General features: G+C 39.7%; 1 protein-coding gene across 2 annotated transcripts in view; it reads left to right on the forward strand.

Annotated features, from left to right (window-relative positions):
• Nucleotides 1-25,603, forward strand: part of slc38a4 (solute carrier family 38 member 4) — a 118,299-nt gene that overhangs the window by 48,139 nt on the left and 44,557 nt on the right. For both annotated transcript variants that reach the window (XM_061914016.1, XM_061914015.1), the window contains exons 2-7: nt 9,225-9,447; nt 13,839-13,935; nt 15,745-15,860; nt 19,505-19,578; nt 22,240-22,332; nt 22,412-22,493. In XM_061914016.1, coding sequence (XP_061770000.1) covers nt 9,323-9,447; nt 13,839-13,935; nt 15,745-15,860; nt 19,505-19,578; nt 22,240-22,332; nt 22,412-22,493 — 587 coding nt within the window. In that variant the 5' untranslated portion in view covers nt 9,225-9,322. The remainder of the gene's footprint in view (nt 1-9,224; nt 9,448-13,838; nt 13,936-15,744; nt 15,861-19,504; nt 19,579-22,239; nt 22,333-22,411; nt 22,494-25,603) is intronic.

Below are 25,603 nucleotides of genomic sequence, written 5' to 3' on the forward strand. Positions count from 1 at the left end.
TGCGTAAAAAATCTGCACATTGTCAAAAGAGTGTGTATTGTGTTGTGGTTGCTAGATGGAAAGATTAGATGCCAAGGTTACCCAGTGAGACAGGTTCAGGTTCATCCTCTTAACCAGGAAAAGTCAACACGCCGGCGTCAAAAAAGGAGATTTGGCGTTTTTGGAAGCAAAAGCGCATCGCTCGGCAAGACGTGCGGGTCAAGCGGTGTCGGGAGCGAGGGTCGATGGTGACGTCAAAGCCCGGCGCCCTATTGGCTGTAAACACACCTTGTGTGTCTTTCAACTTAGTCGCCAAACCAGTATCCAGCGCTTTGGTTGATCTTTGCGGTCACGGAGCAAACGGGTTGTTGTCAAGTTGAACGTGTTGTCATTGCTCGCTCTTTACTGTACACAATCATGTCTTTTTACAAGGGAGGGCCCGGGAGAATAATTGCCTTACCAAACGTGTTTGGGTAAGCACACCAATCTGTACTGAGTGGAAAATACCAGTATCTGTAGAGCAGTGTTGATACCAATATTTTGGTAAAATTATTTTGATACTTTTCGGTACTTTTTTGATACTTTTCTGAATAAAGGGGACCAAAAAATATTTCATTATTGGCTTTATTTTACCCAAAAATGTTTAGGATACATTAAACATATACTTATTTTTGCAATTTAGTCTTTAAATAAAATAGTGAACATACTAGACAACTTTTCTTTTAGTGGTAAGTAAACAAACAAAGACTCCTAATTAGTCTATGCCAGGGGTCGGCCAGAGGTCGGTCCATAGCGTTGCTACTTGTATGGATTCTTCATTCATCGCTCCAAGCAACGTTTGTACATTTTACATCCATCCATTTTATACCGACTCTTCCTGTCGTATTGAGTGTAAAATGGTATAAATTGGAGTAGATGAGTTATTGTGATGTAGAGAACTGTCATATTTTGACCAATTTTCCCAGGAGATTTGCCTTATTTTGAAATAAAATGTTGATGCTCCTCTTACACGTAAAAAAGATGTTTGATGTTTTTGGATGATAAATTAAACCCAACATCAAACATTGTGTCACAAAAAATAATGTTAAAAAAAACCCACTTTTTTAAAGTCTTGTCCAGATGTTTACAGATGTATACAAACCCCGTTTCCATATGAGTTGGGAAACTGTGTTAGATGTAAATATAAACGGAATACAATGATTTGCAAATCTTTTTCAACCCATATTCAGTTGAATGCACTACAAACACAAGATATTTGATGTTCAAACTGATAAACATTTTTTCTTGCAAATAATCATTAACTTTATAATTTGATGCCAGCAACACGTGACAAAGAAGTTGGGAAAGGTGGCAATAAATACTGATGAAGTTGAGGAATGCTCATCAAACACTTAATTTGAACATCCCACAGGTGTGCAGGCTAATTGGGAACAGGTGGGTGCCATGATTGGGTATAAAAACAGCTTCCCAAAAAGAGCCACATTGGACCAAAAATACAACAACAAATCCGTCTGGAGCCGAAAAAATTAAAAGCCATATTACATACAGATAGTGCGTCATGACATATACACTGAATTATGAGGACTTAAAGGAAACTAAATGAGGTCATATATAGCTACAAATGAGGCATAATGATGCAATATGTACATACAGCTAGCCTAAATAGCATGTTAGCATCGATTAGTTTGCAGTCATGCACTGACCAAATATGTCTGATTAGCACTCCACATAAGTCGATAACATCAACAAAACCCACCTTTGTGCATTCATGCACAATATTAAAGGCCTACTGCAATTAGATATTCTTATTTAAACGCAGATAGCAGGTCCATTCTATGTGTCATACTTGATTTCGCGATATTGCCATATTTTTGCTGAAAGGATTTAGTAGAGAACATCGACGATAAAGTTCGCAACTTTTGGTCGCTAATAAAAAATCCTTGCCTGTACCGGAATTAGCAGACGATGTGCGCGTGACGTCACGGGTTGTAGGGCTTCTCACATCCTCTCATTGTTTACAATCATAGCTGTCAGGCTTTCCCCTGACAGTTTGTCTATGTTTTAATTTTTTCCTCTGCATTTGTCTTTGTTTCCTCTGTGTTTAGTATCTCCTGTCTTTAGTTCCTGTCAAGTGCTCTTATTTTGGTCCAGCTTCCTGTTTGTCTCCCTGTGTGCTGTTGTCACCTCATCTGCGGCTGATTGGCACCTGGCCACACCTGTAGTCAATCAGCCCGCTCCTATTTGTACCCACTTTGTCTTCCAGTCAGTGCTGGATCATTGTCGTTGCCACATGTCGCTCCTGTCGTTGCTCTCGTGTCGTTTTACTGCAGCGTAGCGGTAAGCTACATTTGTTTGTTTTTAACTTACTGTCTTTTGTTCCCTGCTTCTGTTTTGTTTTCACTCTACAAGTAACGACTTCTGTTTTCCTGTTTGCTACCCGCTAGCTTCCACGCTAGACCCTTTTTTGTTTCTTGCTAGTTTCTATGCTAAAGACCCTTAGTTTGTTATCCGCCTCGTGCGCGCTTTGTGTAAGTACACTTTTTTTTTATTTTGTCTTAGTATCTTTATTAAATCATGTTTTCTCACTCCTTGCCTGCCTCCATCTCTGCATCTTGGGGTTCGTCATCAAATAACTGTGACAATAACCACCAGCAGCTAGAGTGATTCGGACCGAGAAAGCGACGATTTCCCCATTAATTTGAGCGAGGATGAAAGATCTGTGGATGAGGAAAGTTAGAGTGAAGCACACAAAAAAAGAAAAGAAAAGGCGACGGCTCCAGGCAACAAGATGTTATTAGACACATTTACTAGGATAATTCTGGAAAATCCCCTATCTGCTTATTGTGTTAATAGTGTTTTAATGAGATTATAAAGTCATAACTGAAAGTCGGAGGGCTGTGGTGACCGCCAGTGTCTCTGAGAGAAGCCAATGGAGGAGCCAAGATCACAGCTGCTTTTTTGACAGCTGCAGGAGGAGGTCGCATAATCCGCTCAAGTCTCCGGTAAGAGCCGACTTAATATCACAATTTTCCCATCCAAAAACTTGCTGGTTGACGTAGAGAAACATGTTCGCTTGACCGCTCTGTGTTTAAGCTTCACAACAAACAAAAGAAACACCGGCTGTGTTTTGGTTGCTAACAGCAGCTGCAATCCACCGCTTTCCACCAACAGCATTCTTCTTTATAGTCTCCATTATTAATTGAACAAATTGCAAAAGATTCAGCAACACAGATGTCCAAATTACTGTGTAATTATGCGATGAAAAGAGACGACTTTTAGGCGTGAGTGGTGCTGGGCTGAAATGTCCGCTCCAACCAATAACGTCACAAGCACGCGTCAACATAAACGTCATCATTCCGCGACGTTTTCAACAGGATAACTCGCGGGAAATTTAAAATTGCAATTTATTAAACTAAACCGGCCGTATTGGCATGTGTTGCAATGTTAATATTTCATCTTTGATATATAAACTATCAGACTGCGTGGTCGGTAGTAGTGGGTTTCAGTAGGCCTTTAAATTTGGTGGACAAAATGAGACAGAAAAATAATTGGCATAAAACACGTCTTAGAAAGTCGGAGAAAGTTATACATGTAAACAAACTGCGGTGAGTTCAAGGACTGCCAAAATTTGTAGGACAAAACGGCGCTCACCAAATACTCTCATCAGTGAAGCATCTTTAATATAAACAGTGTGCTTTATAACAATTAGGGAGGTGTGTGTCCTCCTACAGAAACCATATTAAAACAAAAATATGTTTTTTATCCCCCCTCATCTTTTTACATTTTTCATATATTTTTGCAAAAGCTCCAGAGAGCCACTAGGGCGGCGCTAAAGAGCCGCATGCGGCTCGCCGACCCCTGGTCTATGCAGTAACATATTGTGTCATTTATCGACCCTATTATTTTGTCTACATTATGAAAGACAAGCTGTAAAAAAATTATGATTAATCTACTTGTTCATTTACTGCTCATATCTGCTTATTTTCTGTTTTAACATGTTCTATCTACACTTCTGTTAAAATGTAATAATCACTTATTCTTCTCTTCTTTGATACTGGACATTAGTTTTGGATGATACCACACATTTAGGTAGTGATCCGATACCAAGTAGTTACAGGATCACACGTTGGTCATATTCAAAGTACTCATGTGTCCAGGGTTGTATTTCCTGAGTTTATAAACATAGTAAAGCATTTTAAAAAACTAAATAAGCTGTTGTGATGCTAAAGATATCGATGTAATCAAAGTAGTATCGACTAGATACACTCCTGTACTTTGATATCATTACAGTGGATGTCAGGTGTAGTTCCACCCATGGCGTTTGTTTACATTGTATCCTCCTTCGTTGTGTAGTGAAGCATGTTTAGCTATACCTCATCCTACAGTGATAATGATACCTTTAAAGAAGGTACTTTATTCGTCGCCATGGAGACAAGGATTAGTGATTTAGAAGTAGCTAAAACTAGCCGTGTCTTAAAGCACCTCTTCCTGAGGGCGTCTCAGTGTTATAACTTCACCTTTATCTTTACTTTTTAAGTCAAAATGTGTCTGCTTGTAAGTACTCTGTGTGCGCGCGCTGCCAAACATGCTCGTCTGCTCGTAAACCAGCAATGACACGACGTGTCGACGACAGGCCGGGGTGGCTGACCGGTACTTTTTAAAGGCGATGTTGTACCGAATATGATTAATTAGTATTGCTGAACTATGCTAATACTGGTATACCGTACAACCCTACTGTAAAGTAGTATTTCATGTTTTGTTTGTACACAGCTGTGATAACACGCATGGCGTGCTGCGTGTATCATGATCTATATAAAGTGTGACTCACTCGATGGACAGTTGTCTGTTTGGTCCAGCTGGCTGGGGAATTTTTTTTCCCGGTTTATTTGGGTAAGCACCCCATTTATGCCAAAATAGCTTGGCTTCAAATTCCACATTTTGCAGCATTTTTCACCTCAATTTTTAGGCTTCCGTCTGCTCCAAAGTCTCACCCTTCCATCGTGCTCGCCTCTTTAAGCAGTAGTTCATCCTCCGTATATTCAGCTTAAAAAAGATAAGGTTGTGATTCCTCATTTGTTATGAATCTGTAAAGTTTTATTTCATGTTGTGTTTTTACACAGCTAGCCAGAGAGTATAAGTACTGTAGTTGTAATAACACACATTATGTGCTGCGTGTATCATGATCAATATAAAGTGTGACTCACTCGATGGATAGTTGTCGATTTGGTCCAGCTGGCCGGGGAAATTTTTTTCCGTTTTTTGGGGGGAAGCACTCCATTTATGTAGAAATAACTTGTCTCCAAGTTACACATTTTGCAGCATTTTTCACCTCACTCTCTCGGCCTCCATCTGCTCCAACGTCTCAACCTTCCTTGGTGCTCGCTTCTATAGGCAGTCATCCTCAGTATATTCAGCTTCAAAAAGATAAGGTTGTGAATCCTCATTTGTACAAAAATAGTCGTCTTTGTTGTCCGTTACCAAGTCTGCCGTTATTCGAACACACTCGCGCGTTTGTTTCCTGAAGCAGGAACACACATTTGCTGCCAGGATTGTTGTCAAATTGAACATGTTGTCATTGCTCTGACTTTTCTGTACACAATTATGTGTTTTTAAAAGAGAAAGAACAATTGTTACCCACTTACAATAATTGTCTTACCAAATGTGTTTGAGTTTCTAATACACAACATAATGTGATAAGACACCAATGTGTACTAAGTGGAAAAACTGGACAATCATATTACAGTATCTGTAAAGTATTATATTATTTAATGTTGTGTTTGTACATAGCTAGCCAGACAGTGTATGCACTGTAGTTGTAATAACACGCATGACGTGTTGCGTGTATCGTGATCGATGTAAAGTGTGACTCAATCGATGTCTGTTTGATCCAGCTGGCCGGGGATTTTTTTCCGCTTTATTTGGGTAAGCACTCCATTTATGTCAAAATAGCTTGTCTCCAAATTCCACATTTTCCAGCATTTTTGAGCTCTCGGCTTCCGTCTGCTCCAACGTCTCACCCTTCCTTCGTGCTCGCTTCTATAGGAATTCATCCTCAGTATGTTCAGCCTCAAAAAAATAAGGTTTCGAATCCCCATTTGTCCAAATATAGTCGTCTTCGTTGTCTGTTACCAAGTCTGCCGTGATTCGAACACACTTATGCGTTTGTTTCCTGAAGTATAACACACAATTTTTTACACAGTAGTATGCAGTAGGGTTGTAAAGTATACCGGATTCTAATATAGTATCGCGGTACTAATGAACCAAAAACAGCACTATAGTCTGTTTGAAAAGTACTGATCCGCTATATTATTTTTTTTTTTACAAACATGACGGCATGTCGTCACGTCGTGACATGGCTGGTTTTACGAGCAGAAGAGCATGTTCGGCAGCGCACACACACAAAGTACTTACAACCAGACACAGTGTGTAGACAGAAAAGGGAGAATGGACGCATTTTGGCGTAAAAAGTAAAGCTTAAGGTGAAGTTATAACACTGAAACACCTTCAGGGACAGGTGCATTAAGACATGGTTAGTTTTAGCTACTTCTAAATCACTAATCCTTGTCTCCATGGCGACGAATAAAGTACTTTTCTTACAAGTATCATTATCACTGCAGGACGAAAAATAGCTAATCATGCTTCACTACACAGCGTAGGAGGATACAATAGCTCACCGCCGTCACAATGTAAACAAACGCCATGGGTGGATCTACACCTGACATCCACTGTAATGATACCAAGTACAAGAGCGTATCTAGTCGATACTACTATGATTACATTGATATTTTTTATCATCACAAAAAAAAAAATGTTCCTTTTAAATGTATATTGTGTTTATAAAGTCAGTAAATACGTCCCTGTATACATGAGGACTTTGAATATGACCAATGTATGATCCTGTAACTACTTGGTATCAAATCCAGACCTAAATGTGTGGTATCATCCAAAACTAATGTAAAGTACAGTATGAAAGAAGAGAAGAATAAGTGATTATTACATTTTAACAGAAGTGTAGATAGAACATGTTAAAACAGAAAATAAGCAGATATTAACAGTGAATGAACACATTTTTACAGTTTGTCCTTAATAATTTTGACAAAATAATAGGTGTATAAATGACACAATATGTTACTGCAAAGACTAATTAGGAGTCTTTGTTTGTTTACTTACTACTAAAAGACGAGTTGTTTAATATGTTCACTATTTTATTTAAGGACTAAATCACATTAATAAACGTATGTTTCATGTACTCTAAGATGTTATGTTAAAATAAAGCAAATGACATTTTTGTGGTCCCCCTTATGTAGAAAATTTTGGTACCGGTACCAAAATATTGGTGTCAGGACAACACTAAGTTCCGATTGTTTGCACTTTTTACTGTTGTTTTACACAAACGTGTTATTGTTTGGAAATATAAAAAACACAACAGCTGACACGTTGGATACATTTGCAAAAAAGTATGGGTATTAGATTGAATTTCCCTCGGTATCGGAGTCGGTAAGACAATCAGTGGTATCGCAGGAGCCGAACATTTTTGGTGACTCGATCGAGAAATGTGACACAAAAACATCGGGAATGAAAACAACGAACACTCACGGGTTGGAATTGGAGGTTAAAGCACCAAAAAATGATTCCCAGGCGTGGCTACCGCTGCTGCTCACTGCTCCCCTCACCTCCCAGGGGGGTGATCAAGGGTGATGGGTCAAATGCAGAGAATAATTTCGCCACACCGAGTGTGTGTTTGAGCCAATAATTGGCACTTTAACTTAATTTTGGTGTAGCTATAATTAGCGGTGCCTCTGCTGGCGAAGCCAAGTACTGCGCTCCTTCTCTAGCCTCCAACCGCTTCGTTATGAGGATAACGAGGACGCCGTCAAGGCCGGAGCCATCTGAGAGTTCTTTGTGAGATTGTGACGCGGCAGCTGCACTTCCATGATGCAGATGTTGCGTAACATCATGATGTCGAGGCCGCAAATGGAAAAAGTGAGCTAACAAGGAGGCTTTTTCATGGCCCAGGAACTCATCGCATCCTTGACCTACTTCAGGGTTTGTTGACTTCAACCGGGGGGCCCGGCACTCTTGGACCTGTATAATGTTTAAAAACCCGGGGACTAAAAAAGAAACCACTATTTGGCATTTTGTCCACAAAACTGAGCGGTGCTATAAACGGAACCAAGTACAAGCGGCGCCCATGTAGCGTCTCCTGCGTGTGGAAACAAAACAAATAGCTCCAGGAAATGGTGCACACTCCAGGAAATATGTTCTCTATCACTCATGCCTGAAAGACCACATGCTTTATTTAAAGGGGAACTGCATGTTGCCTATTGTTCACAATTGTTATGAGAGACAAGACGACAAAAGGGTTTTTTACCCCGCTTTTTAACACGTAAAAATTGTCTTGTTCAAGGTAGCAATCAATTCTGCCTTTATATCACTTTAAAAATAATACTTCATTTACGTTCTGTAACCTGTATAATAACAAACTGTAGTCGTTTTTGTAAGAGTGATCACTGAAGAACTATTTTTCTAGAGTAGTAACACATCGGCGTGCTACGGCTAATATAGTTTGGCTTCAAATGCCGCATTTTCTAGCATATTCCACCTCACTCGGCGTCTGTCTGCCCCAACATCTCACCCTTCCTTGGCGCTCGCTTCGATAAACAATAGTTCATCCTCAGTATATTCAGCTTCAAAAAGATGAGGTTGTGAATCCCCATTTGTCCATAAATAGTCGTCTTTGTCGTCTGTTCCCAAGTGATTAGAAAACAAGCTCGCGTTTGTTTCCGGACGTAGGAACACAATTGTGGCCAGGAGTCAGAAGTGTGTTGTTATGGAAACGGAAATAAATGCTTTATAAAAAAAAAATCAGTGAATGATTAAAATAATCACAATACCGTAGTATAAATATTTTACACATTACATATTATATATGTGTATATATATGTATATATATTTTTTTTTGCTGTGTATATTTTACATATTGTTTTGAAAGTGTCTGCTACTACATTATATATATATATATGTAATATATTTACTTGCAGTGTGTATATTGTACATATTACATATTGTAATGAAGGTGTCTGTTACTACATTATTTATATATATATATATATATATATATATATATACATCTGAGAGTTATATATATATATATATATATACTTGCAGTGCGTATATTGTAGATATTACATATTGTTCTGAATGTGTCTGTTACTAACATGTACTATCTCTTCTTTCTTGACTAGGTCTCACCAAAGATCAGGGCAACATTTCAAGGAAGCGTGAGTTTAAAGGAGCCGAACAACAAAAGTGAGCGTCCTCCTCTCGCCAGCCGTCAGCTACGATGCCGAGCGTTGTGGATCGGATGGAGCTGAAGAAAGTGTCGACGGAGGCCGACGACGACAGCACCGACAGTTTGGACGATCGATTCGCGGAGCCCATCGACGCGGAGAAGGCCACCATCGACAGGTGAGCAGCAGAGTGGTGTGGGGCCCGGAGCCTGGAGCCGTACCTAATCAAGTGTCCTTGAAGTGTGGAACCTTTTTGACCGCCTCCATTTAATTTACTGCTTTTATTTTACTCCAAATACTGGCATGCGTCTACAACAATGTATTTCTAAAGAAAACGTAAAGAGAGAACTACCGCGCACAGGTATACAAGCCACACCCACTACATTTGAGAACTTTTCTCGATATTAGCCGCACCGGACTGAAAGACAGAGATATAAATGTTGTGAAATGACTTATTTACACGCAAATGTTCTGTAAACATACCTTCATTGTTTCCAACGGGTGTCTGTAACAGGGCAGTAAAACGGCTGGTCAAACAAAACAGAAGTCATGGTCATGGACCCACCATATTGTGTTGGATATCGGTCTGATATCAGCAAAGTGTCATGTTTGCATCTAAAATATGCACTATAAGCAGTCATGCAGAGTGTTTACTTGTGTGTGATATTGTGCGATATAAGTAGTCCTGCAGAGTGTTTACTTGTGTGATATTGTGCGATTTAAGCAGTCATGCAGAGTGTTTACTTGTGTGTGGTATCGTGCAATACAAGCAGTCCTGCAAAGTGTTTGCTTGTGTGTGATATTGTGCGATATAAGCAGTTCTGCAGAGTGTTTACTTGTGTGTGATATTGTGCGATACAAGCAGTCCTGCAGTGTTTCCTTGTGTGTGATGTCATGTGCAATATAAGCAGTCCTGCAGTGTGTTTACTTGTGTGATATTGTGCGATATAAGCAGTCATGCAGAGTGTTTACTTGTGTGTGATGTCGTGCAATACAAGCAGTCCTGCAAAGTGTTTACTTGTGTGTGATAGTGTGCGATATAAGCAGTCCTGCAGAGTGTTTACTTGTGTGTGATATTGTGCAATATATGCAGTCCTGCAGAGTGTTTACTTGTGTGATATTGTGCGATATAAGCAGTCCTGCAGAGTGTTTCCTTGTGTGTGATGTCATGTGCAATATAAGCAGTCCTGCAGAGTGTTTACTTGTGTGATATTGTGCAATATAAGCAGTCATGCAGAGTGTTTACTTGTGTGATATTGTGCGATGTAAGCAGTCCTGCAGAGTGTTTCCTTGTGTGTGATGTCATGTGCAATATAAGCAGTCCTGCAGAGTGTTTACTTGTGTGATATTGTGCAATATAAGCAGTCATGCAGAGTGTTTACTTGTGTGATATTGTGCGATGTAAGCAGTCCTGCAGAGTGTTTACTTGTGTGTGATGTCATGTGCAATACAAGCAGTCCTGCAGAGTGTTTACTTGTGTGTGATATTGTGCTGCATAAGCAGTCCTGCAGAGTGTTTGCTTGTGTGTGATTTCATGTGCAATACTGGCAGTCTTGCAATTTGTTTACTTTTGTGTGTGGTAGCATGTGCGATACAGTCTATCCTGCAGCACGTCTACTTGTGTGTGATGTCATGTGCAATACAAGCAGAGCTGCAGGGTGTTTACTTGTGTGTGATATAATGTGCGATACAGTCCATCCTGCAGCACGTCTACCTGTGTGTGATGTCATGTGCGATACAAGCAGAGCTGCAGAGTGTCTACTTGTGTGTGATATATGCGATACAAGCAGTCCCGCAGTGTTTACTCGTGTGTGTGATATCATGTGCGATACAAGCAGTCCTGCAGCGTGTTTACATGGGGCGGCATGGCGTAGTGGGTAGAGCGGCCGTGCCAGAAACCTGAGGGTTGCAGGTTCGCTTCCCACCTATTGACATCCAAATCGCTGCCGTTGTGTCTTTGGGCAGAACACTTCACTCTTGCCCCCGGTGCCACTCACACTGGTGAATGAATGATGAATGATTGATAGGTGGTGGTCGGAAGGGCCGTAGGTGCAAACTGGCAGCCACGTTTCCGTCAGTCTACCCCAGGGCAGGTGTGGCTACTGATGTAGCTTACCACCACCAGGTGTGAATGAATGATGGGTTCCCACTTCTCTGTGAGCGCTTTGAGTATCTAACAATAGAAAAAGCGTGATATGAATCTAATCCATTATTATTATTATTATTACTTGTGTGTGATATCATGTGCGATACAAGCAGTACTGCAGAGTGTTCCCTTGTGTGTGATATCATGTGCGGTGCAAGCAGTGCTGCAGTGTGTTTACTTTTGTGTGATATCATGTGCGATACAAGCAGCAGAGAGTTAACTTGTGTGTGATATCATGTGCGATACAAGCAGCAGAGTGTTTACTTGTGTGCGATATCATGTGCGATACAAGCAGTGCTGCAGAGTGTTGACTTGTGTATCATATCATGTACAGTACAAACAGTCCCTGTGTCATATCATGTGTGATACAAAAAACCCTGCAGCGTGTTTACTTGTGTGTGATATCCTGTGCGATACAAGCAGTCCTGCAGCGTGTTTACTTGTGTGGTGATATGTGTGATACAAGCTGTGCTGCAGAGTGTTTACTTGTGTGATATTATGTGCAATACAAGCAGTCCGGCATCATGTTTACTTGTGTGTGATATATTGTGCGATACAAGCAGTTTTGCAAAGTGTTCACTTGTGTGTGATATCTTGTGCGATACAACCAGACCTGCAGAGCGTTTACCTGTGTGTGATATCATGTGCAATTCGGCAGCGCTGCAGAGTGTTTACTTGTGTGTGTGTGTGATATGTTGTGCGATACAAGCAGTCTTGCAGCGTGTTTACTTGTGTGTTATATCATCTGCGATTCAAGCAGTGCTGCAGTGTTTACTTGTGTGTGATATCATGTGCGATGCAAGCAGTGCTGCAGAGTGTTTACTTGTGTGTGATATCATGTGCAATACAAACAGTCCTTAAGCATGTTTCCTTGTGTGTGACATCATGTGCGATACAAGGAACCCTGTAGCGTGTTTACTTGTGTGTGATATCATGTGCGATGCAAGCAGTGCTGCTGCGTGTTTGCTTGTCTGTGATATCATGTGCGATTTAAGCAGTGATGCAGTGTTTACTTGTGTGTGATATCCTATGCAATACAAACAGTCCTGCAGCATGTTTCCTTGTGCGTGATATCATGTGCGATACAAGGAACCCTGTAGTGTTTTTACTTGTGTGTGATATCTTTTATGATACAAGCAGTCCTGCAACGTGTTTACTTGTGCCTGATATCATGTGCAATACAAGCAGTCCTGTAGCGTTTTTACTTGTGTGTGATATCTTTTGCGATACAGGCAGTCCTTTAGCTTGTTTACTTGTGTGTGATATCATGTGCGATGCAAGCAGTGCTGCAGCGTATTTGCTTGTGTGTGATATATCTTGTGCGATAAAGCAGTTCTGCAGTGGTTACTTGTGTGTGATCTCTTGTGCGATACAAGCAGTCCTGCAGAGTGTTTATTTGTGTGTGATATCGTGCAATTCAAGCAGTGATGCAGAGTGTTTACTTGTGTGTGATATCATGTGCAATACAAACAGTCCTGCAGCATGTTTCCTTGTGTGTGACATCATGTGCGATACAAGGAACCCTGTAGCGTTTTTACTGGTGTGTGATATCTTTTGTGATACAAGCAGTCCTGCAGAGTGTTTACTTGTGCGTGATATCATGTGCAAACAAGTAGTCCTGTAGCGATTTTACTTGTGTGTGATATCTTTTGCGATACAGGCAGTCCTGCAGCTTGTTTACTTGTTTGTGTGTGATATCATGTGCTACGCAAGCAGAGTGTTTACTCGTGCAAAGCAGGACAGCCAGCTGACATACAAACATAAATCCTTCTATTTTAGTCAAGTCATTTACAAAAGGTAAAAAATGCCAGACTACAGATTACTAGGAGCGAGCAGCTACACCACAGCTCAGCGCACAATAGCACACATGCTAGACATAGGTAATAATCACTGCACAATAAAACAGCACATCTGTCAATATAAACAAGGATCAAACAACAGTTACACACAACGTCTCCAAGGCAGAAGCGTGTGAGAAGGTATCCGGTAACAAACGTGTCCGCATCATTCAAATAATTGCGCCGTGCCCTTAATTCAATGATTAATTACAGCATAATATTGTGTTTTTCCATATTGACCTTTGTTCTCTGAGTCATTTCACTTGATCCAACCTTCTATAACATTCAACACTACACAAATAATGCAAGTATGTAAGATTCCTGCTGGTATCGGATTAATGTCGGGATCGGCAAACATCTAATATCAGTATCGGAGGCGGAAAAAGTTGCACGTTTGATTAAGTCCATGTAAATTATAGTTTTACATTTGGGTCGACAAATTATCTTATTTATTATCCAACATCCACAAAATACTGATCTTGTTTGGGTTTTGGTTGCGATTGTTGGATCATTTGTGTTTTATTTGGCGACGTCATTATTTGAATTAACCCTGTGATACTGTTTTTTGTGCCGCTCCACTCGCAGTCACTTCATCGACGAGAACGAGGACGGCGAGAGCCAGAAGTTCCTGGGGAACGGCATAATGAAGAAGAAGAAGTACGAAGAGTACCACGAAGAATATGTAAGCCGCCACGTCTAATACAGATTGGCATGATACTGAAGCTGATGAACGATACCTCTTGAACGTACACACTAGGGTTGTACGGTATACGGCTACAAGTATAGTATCGCGGTACTAATGAATCAAAAACGGTACTATTGTGACGCTTGGCTGGCATTGTGGCTATGCGGTTGCGTTCTCTCGTTGATGCAGGCGGAATGGACACAGCGTGAAGGTAAGAAATGAGGATTTATTTATATTATAAAACAGACTAGGAACAATAACACTTGCACAAGGCACAAGAAACAAAACCAACAGAACTAGCATGGGAGCTGGAAGGAACAAAAGGCGCTAGCATGTGAGCTATGGAAACAAACAAAGGAATAGCGTGGAAGCTAACGAGTACAAAAAGAGTTTTATCACAATCGGGGTTAGCGACATCACCTGTTGCATTGGACAGCAAACTAGACTGCGAGAGCGAGTAACGGAAAAGGCAGGCTTATATAATGACAGAAATTAGGAGGCAGGTGCGCGTCAAAAACACAAGTCAGGTGACACTAGTACGTGACTATGACAACAGACAAAACAGGAAGTGCCACCAGGAACTAAGGAAGTCAAATACAAAACAAACGAGATACAAAACCGAACCAAAACCCGAATATGACATGATCCGAGCCGCGGATCTTGACAACTATACTGTTTGAAAAGTACAGATGCCTGGGCATGACATTGCTGGTTTTACGAGCCGAGGAGCATGTTCGGCAGCGCACACACACAGAGTACTTACAAGCAGACACAGTGTGTGTAGAGAAAAGGGAGAACGGACGCATTTTGGTGTAATAAGTAAAGATAAAGGAGAAGTTATAACACTGAAACACCCTCAGGAAGAGGTGCTTTAAGACATATATAAATCACTAATCCTCGTCTCCATGGCAACAAATAAAATACATTTCTTACAGGTATCATTATCACCGGAGGATGAGGAATAGCTAAACATGCTTCACTACACACCATAGGAGGATACAATAGCTCACCGGCGTCACAATGTAAGCAAACGCCATGGGTGGATCTACACCTGACATCCACTGTAATGATACTAAGTACAGGAGTGTAACTAGTCGATGCTACGTCAATATTTTTTATCGTCACAAAATCTTTTTTTACTTTTAAAAACTCCCTGGACACATGAGGACTTTGAGTATGACCAATGTACGATCCCGTAACTACTTGGTATCGGATTGCTACTTAAATGTGTGGTATCATCCAAAATTAATGTAAAGTCTCAAAGAAGAGAAGAATAAGTGATTATTACATTTGAACAGAAGTGTAGATAGCCCATGTTGAAACAGAAAATAAGCAGATATTAACAGTAAATGACAAAGTTGATTAATAATCCATTTTTTACAGTTTGTCCCTCATAAAGTTGACCAAAAAGTTGAATGATAAATGACACAATATTAAGTTAATTAAAGTTAAAGTACCAATGATTGTCACGCACACACTAGGCGTGCCGAAATTATTCTCTGCATTTTACCAATCATCCTTGATCACCCCACTGGAAGGTGAGGGGAGCAGTGAGCAGCAGCGGGGGCCATGCCCGGGAATAATTTTTGGGTGATTTTACCCCCAATTCCAACCCTTGACGCTGAGTGCCCAGCAAGGAGGTAATAGCTCCCATTTTTATAGTCCTAGGTATGACTCGGCCCGGGTTTGAACTCACGACCTACCCATCTCAGGGCGGACACTCTAACCACTAGACCACTCCTTATTCCAGGAGTGGAACATTAAAACTATCATCCCTCTCATTCGCCATCTTCTCTATGCCATCAGCATCCGGGACACACCTCCTTCGGCATGTCTGTCTTCAACTTGAGCAACGCCATCATGGGCAGCGGCATCCTGGGCCTGTCCTACGCCATGGCCAACACCGGCATCATCCTCTTCACGTAGGTGTCCCCCCCGCACAACGCCCGCGTATAAAGCACCACCGCCCACTCGCTACTTTTGACACACCCACATGCACACGCCTCGTCCATGGCCACACCCCTCGGCTCTAGTGTTTAGTGCCTCCCTAAAAATATAGTTTTGTTTTTTTCTGAAGGCTTAGTGGCAACATATGTGGACAGCACCTTTTTGCTCGTATTTCCAAAATTGTGTACACTACTGAATTGGGGTCTTATGGCCACTTATGTGGACACGAACACTGCCATCTGGTGGTGTCAGCAGAGTATAACATGCAATGGAAAAGTGTAAAAATAAGAATTAGCATGTCACTAAACATTAAATACACATTTGTGTACTTATGGACTAAGTACATCATATCAAAAGATGATTCTTAGTTGTTTTTCTAATTAGGGTCCAATAAGGCCAAATAGCAAAGAGAAATAAAAAAATAAAACATGCAAAGAAACAGCTTGGGCCTTAAGAGGTTTTAATAATGTTTCCGTAGGAGGACAACATGACACAAACATTCCTAATTGTCAGAAAGTATTAAAAAATGCTTCACTGATGAGAGTATTTGGCCGAGCGCTGTTTTGTCCTACTTATTTTGGCGGTCTTTGAACTCGCCATGTGTGACTTTCTCCGACGCTGCCACGGAAGTTTTAGGCCACTCCTTCTTTGTCTCGTTTTTGTCCACCAAACGTTTTATGCAGTGCGTGAATGCACGGAGGTGAGCTTTGTTGATGTTATTGTGCTAATCAGGCATATTTGGTCAGTGCATGCTAACATGCTATTTAGGCTAGCTGTATGTACATATTGCGTCATTATGTTTGTAGCTGTATTTGAGCTCTTTTAATTTCCTGAGTTCTTTTAATTTCCTTTACTTTTATCCTCTGTGTATTTAATTTATATTTGACACATTATCTGTACGTAATATTGTCTACATTTCTGATAGTTGTTTGGGCGCCATGTTGTTCCAGACCACAGCAAACATTACCTAGCTTGCCAAAGATTGTAATCAATCCATTAGAAGAAGACGTTTCCTTTAACTTGGACACACATTGGCCATTCCAGGAGTTATCTCACCCTTTGAGAGGTTTTACTAATGTTTCCCAATGTTGTAAAAATCTGTAGAATAAATATTACATTTCAACATTTCTGATTTGCGTCAGCCTGCGACACATAGTCATTTTGATAGTAGGCTAATGATAGACACTTAAATCATGTGTTGCCTTCATTATGACACTTATATAAGACTTTTAAAGTCATTTTGATAGTAGGTTAATATAGCTAATATAGACACTTACATCGTGTGCTTTTTTCATTATAACACTTATATAAGACTTTTAAAGCCATTTTGAGAGTAGGCTGATATAGACACTTACATTGTGTGTTGCCTTCATTGTAACACTTGTATAAAACTTTTAAAGTCATTTTGATAGTAGGCTAATATAGCTAATAGACACTTACATCACGTGTTGTCTTCATTCTAACACTTATATAATACTTTTAAAGTCATTTTAAAGGTAGGCTAATATAGACACTTACATCAAGTGTTACCTGTTGGCTTCATTGTAACACTTATACAAGACTTTTAAAGTCATTTTGGTAGTAGGCTAATATAGACACTTACATCATGTGTTGTCTTTAATATAAAACGTATATAAGACTTTTAAAGTCATTTTGGTAGTAGGCTAATATACAAACCCCGTTTCCATATGAGTTGGGAAATTGTGTTAGATGTAAATATAAACGGAATGCAATGATTTGCGAATCCTTTTCAACCCATATTCAATTAAATGCACTACAAAGACAAGATATTTGATGTTCAAACTCATAAACTTATTTTTTAATAATAATAATTAACTTAGAATTTCATGGCTGCAACACATGCCAAAGTAGTTGGGAAAAGGCATGTTCACCACTGTGTTACATCACCTTTTCTTTTAACAACACTCAACAAAGGTTTGGGAACTGAGGAAACTAATTGTTGAAGCTTTGAAAGTGGAATTCTTTCCCATTCTTGTTTTATGTAGAGCTTCAGTCGTTCAACAGTCCGGGGTCTCCGCTGTCGTATTTTACGCCTCATAATGCGCCACAAATTTCCGATGGGAGACAGGTCTGGACTGCAGGCGGGCCAGGAAAGTACCCGCACTATTTTTTACGAAGCCACGCTTTTGTGACACGTGCTGAATGTGGCTTGGCATTGTCTTGCTGAAATAAGCAGGGGCGTCCAAGAAAAAGACGACGCTTAGATGGCAGCATTTGTTGTTCCAAAACCTGTATGTACTTTTCAGCATTAATGGTGCCTTCACAGATGTGTAAGTTACCCATGCCTTGGGCACTAATGCACCCCCATACCATCACAGATGCTGGCTTTTGAACTTTGCGTCGATAACAGTCTGGATGTTTCGCTTCCCCTTTGGTCCGGATGACACAATGTCGAATATTTCCAAAAACAATTTGAAATGTGGACTCGTCAGACCACAGAACACTTTTCCACTTTGCATCAGTCCATCTTAGATGATCTCGGGCCCAGAGAAGCAGGCTACGTTTCTGTATGGTGTTGATAAATGGCTCTCGCTTTGCATAGTAGAGCTTTAACTTGCACTTACAGATGTAGCGACAAACTGTATTTAGTGACAGTGGTTTTCTGAAGTGTTCCTGAGCCCATGTGGTGATATCCTTTAGAGATAATGTCGGTTTTTGATACAGTGCTGTCTGAGGGATCGAAGGTCACGGTCATTCAATGTTGGTTTCCGGCCATGCCGCTTACGTGGAGTGATTGCTCCAGATTCTCTGAACCTTTCGATGATATTATGGACCTTAGATGTTGAAATCCCTAAATTTCTTGCAATTGCACTTTGTAAAATGTTGTTCTTAAACTGTTTGACTATTTGGTAACGCAGTTGTGGACAAAGGGGTGTACCTCGCCCCATCCTTTCTTGTGAAAGACTGAGCATTTTTTGGGAAGCTGTTTTTATACCCAATCATGGCACCCACCTGTTCCCAATTAACCGGCACACCTGTGGGATGTTCCAAATAATTATTTAATGAGCATTCCCCAACTTTATCAGTATTTATTGCCACCTTTCCCAACTTCTTTGTCATGTGTTGCTGGCATCAAATTCGAAAGTTAATGACTATTTAGGGAAAAAAAATGTTTATCAGTTTGAACATCAAATATGTTTTTGTTGTAGCATATTCAACTGAATATGGGTTGAAAATGATTTGCTAATCATTGTATTCCGTTTATATTTACATCTAACACAATATCCCAACTCATATGGAAACGGGGTTTGTAGACACTTAAATCGCATGTTGCGTTCATTGTAACACTTATATAAGACTTTTAAAGTCATTTTGATAGTAGGCTAACAAAGCTAATATAGACACTTACATCATGTGTTGCCTTCATTATAACACTTATGTAAGGCTTTTAAAGTCATTTTGATAGCTGGCTAATATAGCTAATATAGACACTTACATCATGTGTTGTCTTCATTATAACACTTATACAAGACTTATAAAGTAATTTTGATAGTAGGCTAATATAGACACTACATCATGCGTTGCTTTCATTATAACACTTATATAAGACTTGCTACAATTCCAGGTCATTTAACCCTTTCCTTCCTTTTCTTTCTAGACTCCTCCTTATTGGTGTTGCCATCCTCTCCTTGTATTCCGTACATCTGCTTCTCATGACGGCTAAAGAAGGAGGTTGGTATTTTGTCTCACCACCACTGTTAGAAACATGATTTCCTAAAAGGTAACTCTTTGTAGTTACACATTACTTCCCCCAAAAAGTAATTGAATTACGGACAAAATGACTCTCTAATAAATGTAATTCCTTACAAATTTAGAAATAATCGGGCATATGCAGTTGAACGACGTTTCATGAAAGCAGAGTGTGAGAGGGCGTGCTTTTTTAAAAGGCAGTGCCTGCTGCCTAGTGACGTGCGATGTCGGATAGAGGGACTGACGTAGCAGCATTAGCACAGCTGTGTTTGTTAGCTCTGTTGAATCTTAGTTCATTAAGAGATTGAATGTGCTTCCATGGCTGTAGTCTAACACGAGCATAGTATTGTCAGATTTGAAGCCTGTCACTTTAATTATTGATTTGTTGTTCACTATTCCTTGGTAATAGTAGTGTGTATGGACTTACATGTTGTGTGTTGTTTGCTGTGGGATGTTGCCCCTCTCTATTTGCTACAGGTTAATTTTGGCGTGGCACCGCTTGTTGCTTCCATGAGTAAAACGTTTCTTCCGGCATCGAACTTGCCGTGCTTCTGTTGACATAACACCACATCAATAGTAGCGTGCCTACGTGACATTAAACGTATTCGTAACGGCGTTGTAACGTACATAAAAGTAATTCATTAAATTACCATATTTTCTGGACTATAGAGCACATTGGTATATAAGCCACACCCACTAAATTTTCGGACTATAAGCCGCAGATATATATATGTTGTGAAATTCATTATTTACACAAATGTTTAATTGTTTACAAGGGGTGTCTGTGACTGGGCAGTAAAACGGATGATCAAACAAAACAGAAGTCGTCGTCATGTACCCGCTAGCTGCGCGAGCTAGCGCTCCGATCAGCTATACGGACTCAATAACTCAACAAATTTACAAAACTGGAACAATACAAAAAAAACGCCGTTGACAGTCAGTAATACTAACAAAGACACTCACCAAGGTGTTAGCATATTAGCTCATGCTAACTTTTTTACATTACGATAGGACGTACAAATATGCATGAAAAGACTCCTACAGACATCACACATGTACTGGGCCAGTTTACATTATGTAGTGGGCTACATCAATTATGTGGCATAGCAAATAAATGATGTAGTGGGCCACACAAAATGATATAGGGGACCACATAAAATGATGTGGTAGGCCACGTAAAATGATGTACTGGGCCACTTTAAATGATGTAATGGGTTACATCAATTATGTGGCATATCACATAAAATTATGTAGTGGGCCACACAAAATGATGTAGTGGACCACATAAAATGATGTAGTGGGCCACTTAAAATGATGTACTGGGCCACATTAAATGATGTAGTGGATTACATCAATTATGTGGCAGATCACATAAAATGATGTAGTGGGCCACGAAAAATGATGTAGTGGACCACATAAAATTATGTAGTAGGCCACTTTAAATGATGTAGTGGGCCACATCAATTATGTGGCATTTCACTTTAAATGATGTAGTGGGCCACATAAAATGATGTGGCATATCACATAAAATGATGTAGTGGGCCACATAAAATGATGTGGCATATCACATAAAAGGATGTATTAGGCCACGTAAAATGATGTAGTGGGCCACAGAAAATCACGTAGTGAACCATAGAAAATGATGTAGTGGACCACATAAAATGATGTGGCGTATCACATAAAAGGATGTACTGAGCCACTTTAAATGATGTAATGGACCACGTCAATTATGTGGCATATCACATAAAATTATGTAGTAGGCCACATAAAATTATGTAGTGGGCCACTTTAAATTATGTAGTGGACCACATAAAATGATGTAGTAGGCCACATAAAATGATGTAGTGGGCCACTTTAAATGATGTAGTGGGCCACATCAATTATGTGGCATATCACATAAAATTCTGTAGTGGCCACATAAAATGATGTGGCATATCACATAAAATTATATATTAGGCCACATAAAATGATGTAGTGGGCCACAGAAAATTATGTAGTGGACCATAGAAAATGATGTAGTGGGCCACATAAAATGATGTAGTGGACCACATAAAATGATGTGGCATATCACATAAAATGATTTAGTAGGCCACATTAAATGATGTAGTGGGCCACATCAATTATGTGGCATATCACATAAAATTATGTATTGGACCACATAAAATCATGTAGTGGACCACATAAAATGATGTGGCATATCACATAAAATGATGTGGTATTCCACATAAAATGATGTAGTGAGCCACATTAAAAACCTCTAAAGGCTTAGTGCCCACATTCGTGGACAGCACTTTTGAGCTCCTATTTCCAAAATTGTGTACTCTACTGAATTGGGGTCTTATGGCCACTTATGTGGACACTTATACTGCCATCTGGTGGTGTCAGAAGAGTATAACATACAATGGAATTTGGAAAAAAAGTGTAAAAATAAGAATTAGCATGTCACTACACATGAAGTACACGTTTGTGTACAATTGGACGAAGTACATCATATCAAAAGATGATTCTTAGTTGTTATTCTAATTAGGGTCCAATAAGCAAAGAGAAGTAAATAAAATAAGCATGTAAACAAACAGCTTGGGCCTTAAAAGAATCACAGAAAGTGTGACAGAAAGTTGATAGAACACACGTGTGTCCTGGCAGGGTCGCTCATCTATGAAAAACTTGGAGAACGAGCGTTCGGCTGGCCTGGGAAAATAGCAGCCTTCGGATCCATCATAATGCAAAACATTGGAGGTAAGGCGCAACTTTTTAAAATGCAGAAATGCAAAATATTTCATTTTGACTTTTGTGGCTCCATTAAAAAAATTCACAGCCATGTCCAGCTACCTCTTCATCGTCAAGTACGAGCTGCCCGAAGTGATCCGCGCCTTCCTGGGCTTGGAAGAAATTACCGGGTGAGTGAAATGATGATGATGCAATATTTCTGGATGTATGTTCCAATGATGATGCAATATTTCTGGATGCATGTTCCAATGATGATGCAACATTTTGGATGTGTGTTCCAATGATGATGATGCAACATTCTGGATGCATGTTCTAATGATGATGCAACGTTCTGGATGTATGTTCTAATGATGATGCAACATTCTGGATGCATGTTCCAATGATGATGATGCAACATTCTGGATGCATGTTCTAATGATGATGCAACCTTCTGGATGTATGTTCTAATGATGATGCAATGTTCTGGATGTATGTTCTAATGATGATGCAACATTCTGGATGTATGGTCTAATGATGATGCAACATTCCGGATGTATGTTCCAATGATGATGCAACATTCCGGATGCATGTTCTAATGATGATGCAACCTTCTGGATGTATGTTCTAATGATGATGCAACATTCTGGATGTATGGTCTAATGATATTGCAACATTCTGGATGTATGTTCCAATGATGATGCAACATTCTGGATGCATGTTCTAATGATGATGCAACGTTCTGGATGTATGTTCCAATGATGATGCAACGTTCTGGATGTATGTTCTAATGATGATGCAACATTCTGGATGTATGTTCCAATGATGATGCAACATTCTGGATGTGTGTTCTAATGATGATGCAACGTTCTGTATGTATGTTCTAATGATGATACAACATTCTGGATGCTTGTTCCAAGGATGATGCAACATTCTGGATGCATGTTCCAATGATGATGCAACATTCTGGATACATGTTCCAATGATGATGCGACATTTTGGATGCATGTTCAAATAATGATGCAACATTCTGGATGCATGTTCAAATGATGATGCAACATTCTGGATGCTTGTTCCAATGATGATGCAACATTCTGGATGTATGTTCCAATGATGATGCAACATTCTGGATGCATGTTCCAATGATGATGCAACATTCTGGCTGTATGTTCCAATGATGATGCAACATTCTGGATATGTGTTCCAATGATGATGCAACATTTTGGATGCTTGCTCCAATGATGATGCAACATTCTGGATGTATGTTCCAATGATGATGCAACATTCTGGATGTATGTTCTAATGATGATGCAACATTCTGGATGTATGTTTCAATGATGATGCAACATCTGGATGTATGTTCAAGTGATGATGCAACATTCTGAAAGTTTATTCCAATTATGATACAACATTCTGGGTGCATGTTCCAATGATGATGCAACATTCTGGATGCATGTTCTAATGATGATGCAACATTCTGGATGTATCTTCTAATGATGATACAACATTCTGGATGCTTGTTCCAATGATGATGCAACATTCTGGATGCGTGTTCTAATGATGAGGCAACGTTCTGGATGTATGTTCCAAGAATGATGCAACATTCTGGATGTATGTTCTAATGATGATGCAACATTCTGGATGTATGTTCCAATGATGATGCAACATTCTGGATGTATGTTTCAATGATGATGCAACATCTGGATGTATGTTCCAGTGATGATGCAACATTCTGAAAGTTTATTCCAATTATGATGCAGCATTCTGGATGTACGTTCTAATGATAAAACAACATTCTGGGTGCATATTCCAATGATGATGCAACATTCTGGATGTGTGTTCTAATGATGATGCAACGTTCTGGATATATGTTCTAATGATGATACAACATTCTGGATGCATGTTCCAATGATGATGCAACATTCTGGATGCATGTTCCAATGATGATGCAACATTCTGGATGCATTTTCCAACGATGATGCAACATTCTGGATGCATGTTCCAATGATGATGCAACATTATGGATGCATGTTCCAATGATGATGCAACATTCTGGATGCATTTTCCAACGATGATGCAACATTCTGGATGCATGTTCCAATGATGATGCAACATTATGGATGCTTGTTCCAATGATGATGCAACATTCTGGATGTATGTTCCAATGATGATGCAACATTCTGGAAGTTTGTTCTAATGATGATGCAACACTCTGGATGTGTGTTGTATGGATGATGCAACATTCTGGATGTATGTCCCAATGATGATGATGCAACATTCTGGATGCATATTCTAATGATGATGCAACGTTCTAGATGTATGTTCTAATGATGATGCAACATTCTGGATGTATGTTCCAATGATGATGCAACATTCTGGATGCATGTTCCAATGATGATGCAACATTCTGGATGCATGTTCCAATGATGATGCAACATTCTGGATGCATGTACCAATGATGATGCAACATTCTGAAAGTTTATTCCAATGATGATGCAACATTTTGGATGTATGTTCTAATGATGATGCAACATTCTGGATGTATGTTCCAATGATGATGCAACATTCTGGCTGTATGTTCCAATGATGATGCAATATTTCTGGATGTATGTTCTAATGATGATGCAACATTCTGGATGTATGTTCCAATGATGATGCAACATTCTGGCTGTATGTTCCAATGATGATGCAATATTTCTGGATGTATGTTCTAATGATGATGCAACATTCTGGATGTATGTTCCAATGATGATGCAATATCCTGGATGTGTGTTCTAAAGAAAAAAAAACCAAAAGCAGTGAAGTTGTCACGTTGTGTAAATGGTAAATAAAAACAGAATACAATGATTTCATTCTGTTAAAAAAAGTGATTATTCACTAGAGAAAATTGCTATATAAATATATTTGACTTCATTTGCAAATCCTTTCCAACTTATATTCAATTGAATAGACTGCAAAGACAAGATATTTCATGTTAGAACTGGAAAACTTTATTTTTTGCAAATATTAGCCCATTTGGAATTTGATGCCTGCGGCGTGTTTCAAGAAAGCTGGCACAAGTGGCAAAAAAGACTGAGAAAGATGAGGAATGCTCGTCAAACACTTATTTGGAACATCCCACAGGTGAACAGGCTAATTGGGAACAGGTGGGTGCAAAGATTGGGTATAAAAGCAGCTTCCGTGAGATGCTCAGTCGTTCACAAACAAGGACGGGGCGAGGGTCACCACTTTGTCAACAAATGCCTGAGCAAATTGTTTAAGAACAACATTTCTCAACAAATTTAAGGATTTCACCATCTACGCT

This window comes from Nerophis ophidion, linkage group LG10 (genome assembly GCF_033978795.1).
Source record: "Nerophis ophidion isolate RoL-2023_Sa linkage group LG10, RoL_Noph_v1.0, whole genome shotgun sequence".
Classification (NCBI taxonomy): Eukaryota; Metazoa; Chordata; class Actinopteri; order Syngnathiformes; family Syngnathidae; genus Nerophis; species Nerophis ophidion.